Source organism: Dipodomys merriami, unplaced genomic scaffold (assembly GCF_024711535.1).
Source record: "Dipodomys merriami isolate MVZ:Mamm:240054 unplaced genomic scaffold, mDipMer1.0.p SCAF_31, whole genome shotgun sequence".
NCBI lineage: Eukaryota > Metazoa > Chordata > Mammalia > Rodentia > Heteromyidae > Dipodomys > Dipodomys merriami.
In genome coordinates, this window is record NW_027204604.1 from 15,680,953 (window position 1) to 15,693,629 (window position 12,677).

At 39.2% G+C, this 12,677-nt stretch overlaps 1 protein-coding gene across 1 annotated transcript; it reads left to right on the top strand.

Annotated features, from left to right (window-relative positions):
• Nucleotides 1–857: 857 nt before the first annotated feature.
• On the top strand, nucleotides 858–10,550 carry Atp6v1g3 (ATPase H+ transporting V1 subunit G3). Its single transcript, XM_070041470.1, has 3 exons — nucleotides 858–959; nucleotides 6,371–6,471; nucleotides 10,211–10,550. Exons 1-3 carry the CDS (start codon nucleotides 878–880, stop codon nucleotides 10,388–10,390), a joined length of 363 nt encoding a protein of 120 aa, XP_069897571.1. The 5' UTR covers nucleotides 858–877; the 3' UTR covers nucleotides 10,391–10,550.
• The last annotated feature ends 2,127 nt before the right edge of the window (nucleotides 10,551–12,677 follow it).

Consider the following 12,677-nt stretch of genomic DNA (forward strand, 5'->3'; position numbering starts at 1 on the left):
GAAGAAATTGTTGTTCACTAATTCCTTGATAATAAAAACCATTTAAAGAACACCCACAAAACCTCGGTTATAAGTAAACAGTACTCTTTAAAATTATTACTATCCTTGAAAAAAGCTGCTTTTTATATGTGAAAGATCACATCAAAAATTGGCTTCTATTGTAAAAAAAAGATAATTCAGAATAAGTAACTTATTTATATAATAATAATCAATAACCTATACAACCCCACAACCTGAAGTTATGACGTCCTTTATTATTTAGTTACTGTACAGTCTCCTCGGAACTTCAACAAAACATTGTGAGAGAGCAACTAAAGACCCACACACAATCTTCTTATTCACATTACTTGACAACTTGGAAAGAGAGATGGCTCGTCCATCTTCCATGCACTAAACTAGGAAATCACCCTTTTAGTAAAATCTTAATAAATTTGTCCCACGAAAATAAGTGAATCACTGGAAACACACACTTGCAACGAATCCTGCATGGATAAAGATTGAACCAAAAAATCTTGAGACGAGAGAGATAAATTCAATAAGCAAGTCAGTATTTCTTGGATAGTGAGGGAAAACAATATTCTAACAAGTCTCTGATTCATGTTTTTGCCAGTAGATCCAACCATCCTTTCAGATCATCTCATTTCTAACATAAGAGCTAACAGGGGCAGAAACAGAAAGGACTCAACTTCCTCGTTTTTCAACTAAACTTGTTTTTCTGGGTTCCACCTTGGAGCCCAACCGTGTGACCTGACCAGGCCAGTTCGGAACAAACTGCTCTGTGTTCACTGTTGGCACAACAAGGAGAGCGCTGGAGGGGATGAGTGGAATCCTCCACTTCCCAGACTGCACAGGGACGACGGACTCGGCACGACGCACCATGGCCAGCCAGTGTCAGGGGATCCAACCGCTCCTTCAAGCAGACAAAAGGGCCAAGGACAAGCTAGAGGACGCCAAGAAGAGTAAGTGCCCCCCCTGGGGGGTTGTGACGAAGGGTACAGGGGAGCGAGATGCGCAAGACTACCATGGTCCTCCGGGTCCCACAAGCCCCAGGTTCGACTCTGATGTTAACCACACTCCCTGTGAGGGCTGGGGCTGGTCTTCACCCTCCCATGAGCTGCGGAGGGGATGGACTGTCCCGAGCTTTCAGAGAGGCCAAGGGCTAAGTGGTCAGATCGTGGCCTTAAAGCTTTAGGAGACAGGAGCTGCCTTCGTGCGGACACACCTGTGCTCTCCATCCAGCGAGAGAGTTAAGCAATGGGTCAACTCCGTAATGAATGCAAACTCCAGATGATCTTTGTCTCTGACTAAGCTGTCTTGGGTTGACAACCCAAGACATCAATCACTGTTGAAAAGTACACCTTGTATCACTTGTATAGAAAATGTTTATTTGTCAGTAACTTAAGGTGTGTATGTGCTCCTTTTTTTCATAGTATACTATATCTTGGTTCAGGAATATTCAAACAGAAAGTTCACCCACCCATCACAAATAGCCCACGTTTTTAGAATATTTTAGAAAATATTTTGACTTTCCACAACTATCCCCTACACACAGCTTGACAGAAAAACCTCAGTGTCTTAAAGCACAGACTTAAGGACAATATTTACTGAATGCAAATTGCGGCTCCTAGTTACCAGTTTAGACAACTATGTTACAACACTCATTCTATTTCAGCATTCTGCAATGACACAGAATTACTAGATCCTTGACTGGTTGTAGTTGCCTTCACATTCAGAAGTTCTTCTCATTCATTCAGAACTTACATGGTACCTACTAATTGAGACATGTTGGTGTTCACCATGAGTAGACCTAAGCCCTTCCTGAGTCATCTATTAAAAAAGAAATTCTTATATCAGAGGAATAAGTGAATCATCTTTATGTATCTATAAAAAGATTGCTTTTTGCCAGCCACTGCTGGCTTACGCCTGTGATCCTAACAGATCTCAAAGACAGTTCAAAGACAGCCCAGTCAGGAAAGCCTGTGAGATTCATATCCAATTACACATCAAAAAGCCAGGAGGGGAGCCATGGATTATGTGGTAGAGTGCTAACCTTGAGCACAAATGCTCAAGTTCAAGCTCCAGGACTGTCACAGAAAAACAGTTTCAGTTTACACTTAAAGATTCATTTTAAAGTCATACATTTGATATATATTATATATAGATATAGATAGATCTCACATATATGTATATATGTATCAAGGCAGAATACGGATCGATAAGAACACAGTATGGAAGAAAACTATATCACTTTCATTTTTTTGTCAGTTGAACTCTGGGCCTGGGCACTGTCTGTAAGCTCTTCAGCTCAAGGCTAGCGCTCTACCACTTGAGCCACAGCACCACTCCCAGTTTTCTGGTGATTTATTGGAGGTAAGAGTCTTATAGCTCTTCCTGTGTGGGCTGGCTTTGAGCCACAATCCTCAGATCTCAGCTTCTGAGTAGCTAGGATTACAGGTGTGAGCCATGGCACCCAGCTTCACTTTCTTTCTTAACTCCATTTATATCAAAGTCAGAATCTCAGATGTCTGCTTCAGTAGGCCTGGAGAGTGCATGGTCAATTTTTATTTTGGCTTTTGTTGTTGTTGTTTACTAAGCAGAAGGAAAAGTGGCTAGAGAGAATCCTAGTGATTCACCTTGGTAACTGTTATAGAAGAATTTCAGAACATGGTAGCAGGATTTGTATGCTAGGTTACAAAACTATTGACACCGTCCCCAAAAGAGCATTGCTTGAGAACCCAGCAGAGCTGGTACCCGATCCAGGAGAGACGTCCTAAGGGCTGGAAACAGGAGACTGAGGACCAGAGGTATGTGGAATTCTCCCAACAGTCAAAAGCCAGGGAAAGGGCTTCCATGGACCCCTGCTCTGTTCTCGGGCCTCCTGTGACTGAGACACGGAAGGTAGGCAGGGCTGTGCACAGAGAGTCAGGTCATGAAGCAGCAGAATAGAAAAACACATTGGTGTGATTTTTCATGTCCTTTTCCTCTATTTGTATTTTCCTTTTAAAAATGGTAACAGATTTGTCTAGATGTTGGTTTAAATACTAGCAAATACCAGCAGTAGACAAGAATATTATGTCAATACTACTGACACAAAGAACTGAAGCCCAGTAGACTTATAAATACCCAGTGAGACTGTGAACTATAAAGAAAGAGGAAGTAGTTACAGGTCTACACAACCTATAAGACAGGGGCATTAAATTCTAATATAACAACTCTTATTAGTTCATTAAAAGTCGTATCTTCATGAAACCAAACATCCACTTACAGGGAGAATTTATTAAGTCAAGATGCTTATAACTCTGAGTATGTGTAGCTTTAGAAATAAAGATGTGTGATTTTCTGACTCGAAAATTATTGATGGCTGGTATCTATACACTAGTACAAATTCCACTGTTGATTTGCATGACTAATTAGCTGACATATTAGCTATCTAGAGAGTAGGAATGTTTTCTAGTGTTTCTGTTTTGCTAGTACTAGGACTTGAACTAAGCTCTGAGCACTGTCCCTTAACTTTTTCATAAAGGCGGGCATTCTACCATTTGAGGCACAGCTCTACTTCCAGCTCTTTTTTGGTGGTTTATCAGAGATAAAGAGTCTAACAGACTTCCCTGCCAAACTGGCTTTGAAAGGCAATTCTCAGATCTCAGCCTCCAGAGTAGGCAGGATTATAGGCATGAGCCACCAGTGCTCAGCTTCATAGTCCCTTTTACTGCATGATTTAAGATCATCATGAGATGAACATGTTTCCAAAACCACAGGTCAGGACATCTGCCTGGCAAGCCTGGCTGTCATTGAGGGAATTCTGTAACTATCCATTCAGTTGTTGTATAAAACACTTGGTCTCTTGTTTTATACAAAGTATAAACAAAGATATGAAGCCCTTTTGGAGGGCAGCAATTATGGGTTTGGTTTTTGTTTGGGGGGGGTGGTTATAGGATAGGATGCTTATAGGTAGGATTTCAAGGTTGTCCATCTGTCTACAGAGAGAGAGGAGCAAGCTAGAGGTTAAAATGAGTAGATCTGACACACGTTTTTGCGTTACCTCTGACCCAACAGTAAGCTTTAGGCTTCGTTTCTTCCTCTGGAAGCAATCCGATGCAGCCTACGCAGGCTCTCACACAGCGGCAGCCACGGAGTCTGTCCAGAAAATTGCTAGGCCAGCAGCGCTTTCCCTGTGGCTTGCCTGGTTAATTGAATGAGAACCAGCAGGTGACTGGTGCCAGGCACAGGGACTCACAGACACATTCAGAGCCTGTCACTGTGTGATGGAGCTAATAGACAGCCTCAGGGATTCTGCTCAGGGGTAGGGGACACGGGCTTTTTTTCCTTTTATTGGTGGTTTTATGTGGTAAAGATTCCTGACTTTGAAACTAGTATTTTTTTTAACATACCATGCAATTAAGAAGGAGTATAATGATGTTTTGTGTGATTTACTTTATAGAATAATCATGTATAGTGCAACTCATTATGACTAGGAAAGTGGAAATCCTTAACATTTTATAATTATGTCTTGTTAATGATTAGCCCTGGTTTGAGAGTGGGCTGGGCACCGGTGGCTCACATCTGTTAATCCTAGCTACTCAGGAGGCTGAGATCTGAGGATCCCAGTTCAAAGCCAGCCTAGGCAAGCAAAGTCTGTGAGACTCTTCTCTCCAATTAATCAGCAAAATGTGAGAAGTATGGTCCAAGTGGTACAGTGTCAGCCTTGAGTGAAAAAGCCCAGCAAGAGGGCCAGGTCCTGAGTTTAAGACAGTGGGACTGGGAATGACAGAGGACATTTCATCTCTGTGTTCTAGCCACAGAGAAGCTCTGCCAATACAACGTGTCTGTGGCCAGAGTAGCCAGGGCTGCAGAGAATGAAGGAATCCAAGTTTACACAACAGTAGTAAGCATTAGCTAGAGGGGAAAAAGATAAAGGTTGCTTTCATGTCCGACTCAGCCTCAAGCAGGAGGAAGACACTGGCTTCCAGCCCACCTTAGAGTTCAGAATGGAGGCAGCCTGTCATCTATTCTGAGGAAGGGGTACCCAGCTTAAGGGTGACAGGCATGAAGAAACAGGCTTCATTTGGGAACTCAGTGTCTTCTTTTCTAAATACATATTTGATGACTATTCAAGCAACCAATTCCACACAGGAATAGAAATGCAGGAAGAATCCACACTCAGACACTACAAAGATACATCAATATATAGACAGATGACAGATAAAAGTTTATATTACATCATAGCAATCTATAGACAAATGATTGATAAAAAGTTTATATTGATTGTTCTTAATGCTGCTTAATGGGGACCACTTACCTAATTCAAATTCCACTTAATGTAACAATTAGTTTAAAAGTATAAGCAAACACTTGACACCTTATCAGAGAAAATAAACAATGGGCAAAAGAATAAGACATCAATTATTACATATTTATAGATAACATATATTATGATTATGTTCATGCTGAAATTGAAGGACAATAGATTAAGAGAAAGAAGAACTAGGATGCAGTTCAGAGTTTCTTTAAAATTTTAATTATTACAAAGCATTGGAACCTATCTTCCAAGATGCAAAAGTTAAGTGGAGGCACAGAAACAATATCAATCTACAACCTCTCAGATTTATTCTGGTTATCAAAAAACAAGTCATGAACAAAGAATTGTGTGGGGTTTTTTTCAGATTTTCTTTTACCTTGTTGTCCGCTGGCTTAAGCCTTACACCTCTGCTCTTAATAAAAGAACTTAAACTAAATCACCTAACCATTAAAACCAGTTGATTTTATAGCCACTTTCAAGTTCCCCCCTCAGAGAAAGCAAGTACAAAAAAAAAAGACCTCTACTTTGTCTACTTCATCCTGTTATAAAGCTTAATCAGATATCCTAGAGTAACAAATGGTAAGGAAAAAATCCCAATAAAATGTTTTTTTAAATTGTGTCATTTTGATAGAGTCTGAGCTGTGTGTCTGTAGCAGTTCTGGAGATGTGCCAGTGTTAAATGGAACCCAGTTGGTGTGGATTGAAAGGCTCCTGGCACCAGATCAGGATAGAAAATCTGACCACATAATGTCTTTCTTTTGGGTAAGTGACAGCTAAAATCTGTCCCCTGGTTGTTGCTGCTGTGAAGAAATGGATGGGCATCTCATCTAAATATGCAAAGTGTGGAAGAAAGTTGTCATCTACATGTTCTGAAGAATCCAGTAGGGAAAAAAAAGGAAGAACATTTTCAATACTGGTATTTTGTTTTAATGAAGTTTGACATTCTGGGAAAAAAATTCTCAAAAAGTGGAAAACTCACCTTTTTTTTTTTTTTTTAAAAGGCCAAGTCTGCAATTCCATGTATTATTAATGAAAAAATATTACTCTTTCTCTGTCATTGTTAATTTTCAGGAAAAGTGAAAAGATTGAAGCAAGCTAAGGAAGAGGCAATGGCAGAAACTGACCAGTATAAAATGCAGAGCGATGAGCAATTTCGATTGAAACAGTCTAAGGTAGGCAAGAAAGCCAACGTTATTTGTTATGCAGCATAAACTGTACCATATGCATACAGTTAGTATAGGACTGGCAAAAAAAAGGTCAACCAAGAGTTGGTGTCCAATATATAATAATATGTACTTTTAAAAATCCTATACACTGATACAAAAGTTGTAAGAATCAGTTAAACAACCATTCCTGACACTGACTGGTGACTGAGAGTAAGCAAACTTTCAAAGAATATTTGTTTAGTAATGTTTACTGGTAGAAGAAGTAAACCATGCTCAAGCTAAGATAGAGAATGCACTTGGTAGGCCAAGTTTCTGGATGTAGAAACACAAATCTGAAGACAGAGATTGTTGACAGCTAGTAAAAAATAAATAAATAAAATGAAACCGATAGACCTTTTGGTATTTCCTTATGATTTCCTCTGCACTAGCTGCCTCCATTCAGTAAGTCTGGTTCAAATGTAAAGAGGCACTTTTTTCCTGTGCCATCATTTCTTAAATATTTGTCATGTACAATAAAAAAAAATGCATGACATTTTCAGTGACAACACCCTCAGTCCCCTGTTTGAATATGACTAAGAAGTAGAAATAATCAAAGTCTCTGTGTCATAACTAAAATCAATGCAATTTTACTCCATCACAAATATAAATATGGCTCTATCCAGGAGCCTGACACTGAAATACAAATGACGGGAGTGTGAAAAAACTCTTTATTTTACAACTTGTGTGTTATTTTAATGGTAATACACAAGGTATTCAGGCAGATAGGTTCAGGTAAATTGGACCAAAATGTAGAAAATACTTTTCTAGGAGGCTTCCTTTAAACAAATTAATAAAAAAAAAAATAGTCTCCTTCAGATAAAGTGATCAGTTAACAAAAACAACTTCTTCTTATCCATGTTTGGAAAAAGAAGTGCTGAAATCCTAACGCATGCTCGTGTACACGGCCTCTCTGGCTCCTGCTATGCTTCTCATCCTTTTCTCCTTTCCTTGTTTTCACACTACTTCTCTTCTTCCTCAGATGCAACACACCCATGCCACAGGCCCTTGGCTTGCTCGGCCTCTGCCAGCCTCTTCTCTTTTACACATTTGTATTCCCTTGCTCTGTATTCAGTCCTCAGCTTCTCAAACTGCCTTTCATTTAAAAGCAGAGTGGTAAACCATTGTTTCTCTCCTATGCACTTTTTCCTATCTAACACATAATTACATTTTTCCCTTCTAGCTCTCTCCTTCCACATGATAAATAACTAAAATACCCAGAATCTTTAAGGGTTTTTTTTTCCCTCCATCATTTTCTTAAACTAACGTCTGCCCCATAGTAAGCATTAATGGCGATGGATAAACATTTGTATGTGGACATCTTTTATACCTCCTCCTACCACAGCCAGCACTGATGATCTCACATGGCTGTTTCTGATATAACAGTTATTTCTATTTTCAAGTCATAAAATAACTGACCATAATTTCTGTTGAGTTAAACCTCTTAAAATATTATTTGAGTTCAAACTCTTAAAATAATATTTCTCCAGAAGGATACTATCAGATGGAAATCTGGTTCAAGATGTATTCTGTTCTGGATAATAATTAAAAACCTTCATCCCTCTCATAATTCAATTCTCAGACAATTTTACAGTCAGTTGATCCAAAGCTCACATAGCAAAGTCACGGCGTTTATGCCTCTGCTACTTCAAGCATATTGTAAAACCATTAGAACAGATTTTCTCTCCTTGGCATGACCGCCATATGTCAGGCGTTTACACTGTGCCGTTTAGTCTTGTCATCATTAACCCAGAGCAATTAGGAGGCCTGTGAGGAGACCCAGGAAGCCAATTTTGTGTCTTTCTATGTTGTGGTTGCTTTGTAGCTTTTCTTAATATATGTTCAAGTTTCCTAACTTATCATCAGAAGCAAGTATCCCAATTAAGATTAGACATCGACTAATATTTCTTCTCAAAGTTGTATATCGCTACCCAATATAGGATCGTCTTCTTACTAGAAAGAAATCTGGCCTGCAGAAGGTTGTGCACAACTTTTGTGAATACAAGTCAAAGTCAGATGCACTGTGCATCCAGTGGAAAGAATTGATCATGGTTTCCCTGGACACAATAAAGACTTGTTATATTTTTGCTACTGAATCTGAATCATGTCTTTGACGCAATCAAAATTTGAGAGTCCAAAACTGTTTGGCTTGCAGGAGTGAGAGATGCAGCCCTGATCTTCCCTACATTGGAACACTGAAACAACTTCTAAGGCAAGTTATTGGATGACCCTGCAATCATGATTAGGCACTAGATTGTAGGGCTACAAGTCAGCCTCAACACTGAACTTCTGATCATTAACACAGAAGCTCTTAAATGACACCTTAGACAAAAATGTTTAAAGACATGTTCCAGAGTTACCAATTATCATATTATATAGATTCCCAAATGTTTGGATAACAGGTTTCTCCTAATGTGAACAGTAGAATTCAGATACTGAGGTCTTTGGAATATCTAGACATTTTGGTTCAGCAAATATCAACTGAGCCAAGGCCACAATTTCACCACAGTTTTGGACTCTTAGTATTTTACCATTTAAGACTTTGAATTTAGAGGAAATTTTTTTTCAGCATGATAGAATCCCACTCAAGACACCAAAGTTAGAAGAAAAAAGATTTAGATTTGTGGCACATTGATGTTGCGAGCAGTTTCCTCCTAAACTAGTTAATAAGGGGAAATTGGTCCATAGATACCCGCTTCTTGGAGATCCACTTGACAAAATGCCATTTTGTAAAAGTTATTTGGTGTTTCAGGAGCTGCATCTTCTCAAAAATATTTTTTTTCTGCACTGAAGTGCTTCTGTGGCTTGGATGGCAAACAGAACAGGACCTACACCCACATGGTCTCAGGGTGGACGTGCACTGGATGTCAGCCTTAGGGACCAGAGAGATCATCAGATTCTAGAAGCTCTAACGGTCTGACAGCCCTGACAAAGAAGTCAATCATTAGTGGAGTTTGTTAGATTACCTCGGTGGCATATCTTGCCCAAACACAGAAGAAACAAATGAAACCTTTACGAATTCATGTTTAAGAAAGGCTGAGTTTACAGAGGAGATGAATTAGGAAGTGATGATTTTGAGGTGTTTCTCTGCAGAAGTCATTTAAGTTGTGAACATTCCTGGGGAGATTTACACTACATCGATCAATATATATTAAAATTCCCAAGATTGTAACCACTGTATAAGTGTGCGTACACATCATTTAAATAATTAGGCATGAAAATTACTCCAGACAGCATATTATGGCTGCCTCTTCCTGAAGAAGAAATGAGTTCATAATATAGACCAATGACTGAAAACCTGGTGACATCTCCTTAACACAGTAAATGTGGATTCAACGGTATCTTCTAACTTTATTTTCCAGACTTTTAATTCCAAAAGTAAATAATTTGAAAGATACAGAGAGAAAGCAGAAATTGTTTTAAACCCATGAAAAACATAATTTTAGAAAAATGATAGGATGATTGCAAACTGGTAAGCGATCTGCATCACAAGATTCTCAGAAGGGGTGATAGTTTATATGTCCCGTAAGAGTACATGCATGCACTTGGTGATCCTTTCTGCTCTCTGAAAGGACAACAGAGCTTTCCTTCTCGTTAAAAAAAATGCATAATATCTACACCACAGAACAATCACCAATGGATAGATTATAAAACCACATGGTTTAACATGAGTACAGGACAATGCATTTCATTCTTGTTGTTTTTGTAGCTAATGGGCTCTCAGGGTGACCTCGCCAGTGAAATAGAAGAGCAAACACAAGGGAAGATACAGGAACTGAACAGAAGCTACAACCAGTGTATGGAAAGTGTGATGAAGCAGCTTCTCAGCGCCGTGTGCGACATGAAACCAGAAGTCCATGTGAACTACAGACTCAAAGCCACCAGCTAAAGCCACACTACAGTGTGTGATCGTGGTGTATGGGTACTTTCTGCTTATCAGAGCTCCATTCCTGTGTTAGAAACAACTGGAGATGTAATATGGAATTACCCAGATAGCTGCAAACTTCCTTGTGATGTAATTCACACCAAGGAACTGAGATAATACATGAATAAAATGATGGAATCTTTCATGGTAATAGTTATGACCTTGTCATTTAATTTGAAGCAAGTCAAGAATACAGCATAGCATTTTATCATACATTTAAAAACCATGCAGGACAGCCAGTTAAAGACACTTTCTTTTTCAATTTCTTTTTATCTGTTTAGACTATGTGCTCATAAGTGTGGTTGGTAAACTACAATTTCTGAAGGACTTAAGTATGTTTCCTGTATACATGTCAACTAAACAGGTCAATGATTTTATTTAATTCATAAATCAATGAAGACACCATAAGATATCACTGCTGTTTAAAAAAACAAACAAATTTAAAACTGCATAAAGAGGAGAGAGAAGAGACAGGGAAAAAGTGAGGGAAAGACAGGTAGTCATGATAGGTCATATAATCCTCTTAAAGGAAATGTATTTCACAATTATTCCATTTGCCTAACTCCAACCAACCGGATTATATTCTCTTAAGAGTGTATTTTTCAAAGAAAGCAATAAAGAAAACCTGTCAGCATAGATACTTCACTAAGTTTTGTGTTGATAAAGGAGTGAACTCCCAGGTACACCAAATCAGTACATCACTAGCTCAGTCTCTCCGGGTTAACTGAAGTACTAAGAGGCCACGTGCATGGACAGTTCAAAGTGCAGTGCGCTATGCATCAGCTGGTTCCATCCAGTGGTGGAGGAAGCATTTGTGTTTTCACCACAAACAAAAACCAGTCTAAGGGCCTTACCTTGCTTTGCTCAGGGAAGAATGACAGCGTGGGGCTTCAACCTGGAGATGTGACATCAATGTCAGCTCCATGGTCTTCTCTTTCACCTTCCCTTCCTCTTCATCTCCTTTCCTTCTCTTCCTTATCTCTTCTATTACCTTCCTTCTTTTCCCTTATCTTTCCTTCCCTTTCTTTGTTCCCCTTTCCTTCTCTTTCTTTCCCCTTCCCTTCCTTTTCTCTCTCCTCTCTCTTCCTTTCTCTTCTTTCTTTTCTTCTCTTCCTTCTGTGGCTCACTAAGTCTTGAGCACAAAAGCTGAAAGACAGCATCCAGACGCGGAGTTCAAGCCCCAGGGCCAGTACAAACAATAAAACAAAAAATTTTAAAAACCTTTGGTGTTTAAATAATAGAATAATAAATGAAGACAAATTTAATTTCAATCAAAACAAAAGTTTAAGATTTTTCATAGATCAGAAGTAGCTATGGGGCTGGGAAGGTGGCTTAGTGGTAGAATGCTTGTCTTGCATGAATGTGGCCCTGGGTTCGATTGCTCAGAACCACATAAACAGAAAAAGCTGGAAGTGGCATTGTGGCTCAAATGGTAGAGCACTAGTCTTGAGCTAAAAAGCTTAGGGACAGCACCCAGGCCCAGAGTTCAGGCCCCATAACCAATAACAACAACAACAACAAAATCCAATTTTATTCACATTATGTCAGTAGAAGCAAATTGGAATTCCACTTGTCTTTTTAACTTTGCCAAATTTTTGAACAAATAAACCAAGTTAATTTCTTTGTCTTATATGTTTGGTTTCTCCATTACAAGACAGATAGCTGGCTCCTCATAATGAACAAAAAGAAGCTGCTGGTGCACTGCCTCTCCATTTTAATTTACTCCTTTTTCTTTGCTTTATTTTTGGTTTTGTTTTACTTTTAAGGAGAGTAGGTATTCTCCCTAAAATGAGAAATGAGGAGGAGCCCTGCTTGGACCCAGATTTAGAGAATTCTGTTGCTCCCTCCTGCAGAGCTGAGGTATCTAACACCATCAAGAAAACTGCCTGTTTGAAAAGTTATCTTGTGAAAACAGCATTCTGCAAAGCAGAGCCGTGTCATTTGCCACACATCAGCAGATTTAGCTTCATGGCTTTTGTCTCTTGAAAACTAAACGTCAGTTTTCTGGATGTGAAAGTTTTAAATATCTTGCCTGAAATCCCCTGGTTAATAAGTTCCTGAGTCTGTACAATACTCGGGGTTACTGAAGGGGCTGGGGCTCTGAGCAGTCTAGAAACACTGAAAGCTGCTGCAGGACTGGAAGGGAAGAATGAGAATTGGGTGTTGGCAGACTGGGTCTTTGTGTAAATGAATGAGTCATCTTCCCAGAACTCTCAGATTCTCATAGATGCTAAAGCTGTCAGGTTTTACT

Excerpts from the sequence above, each read along its gene's own strand:
- Atp6v1g3 (XM_070041470.1), top strand. The coding sequence starts at position 878 with ATGGCCAGCCAGTGTCAGGGGATCCAACCGCTCCTTCAAGCAGACAAA. Across the intron at positions 960-6,370 it reads GCTAGAGGACGCCAAGAAGA|GAAAAGTGAAAAGATTGAAG; the intron begins GTAAGTGCCCCC and ends GTTAATTTTCAG. Across the intron at positions 6,472-10,210 it reads TTCGATTGAAACAGTCTAAG|CTAATGGGCTCTCAGGGTGA; the intron begins GTAGGCAAGAAA and ends TTGTTTTTGTAG.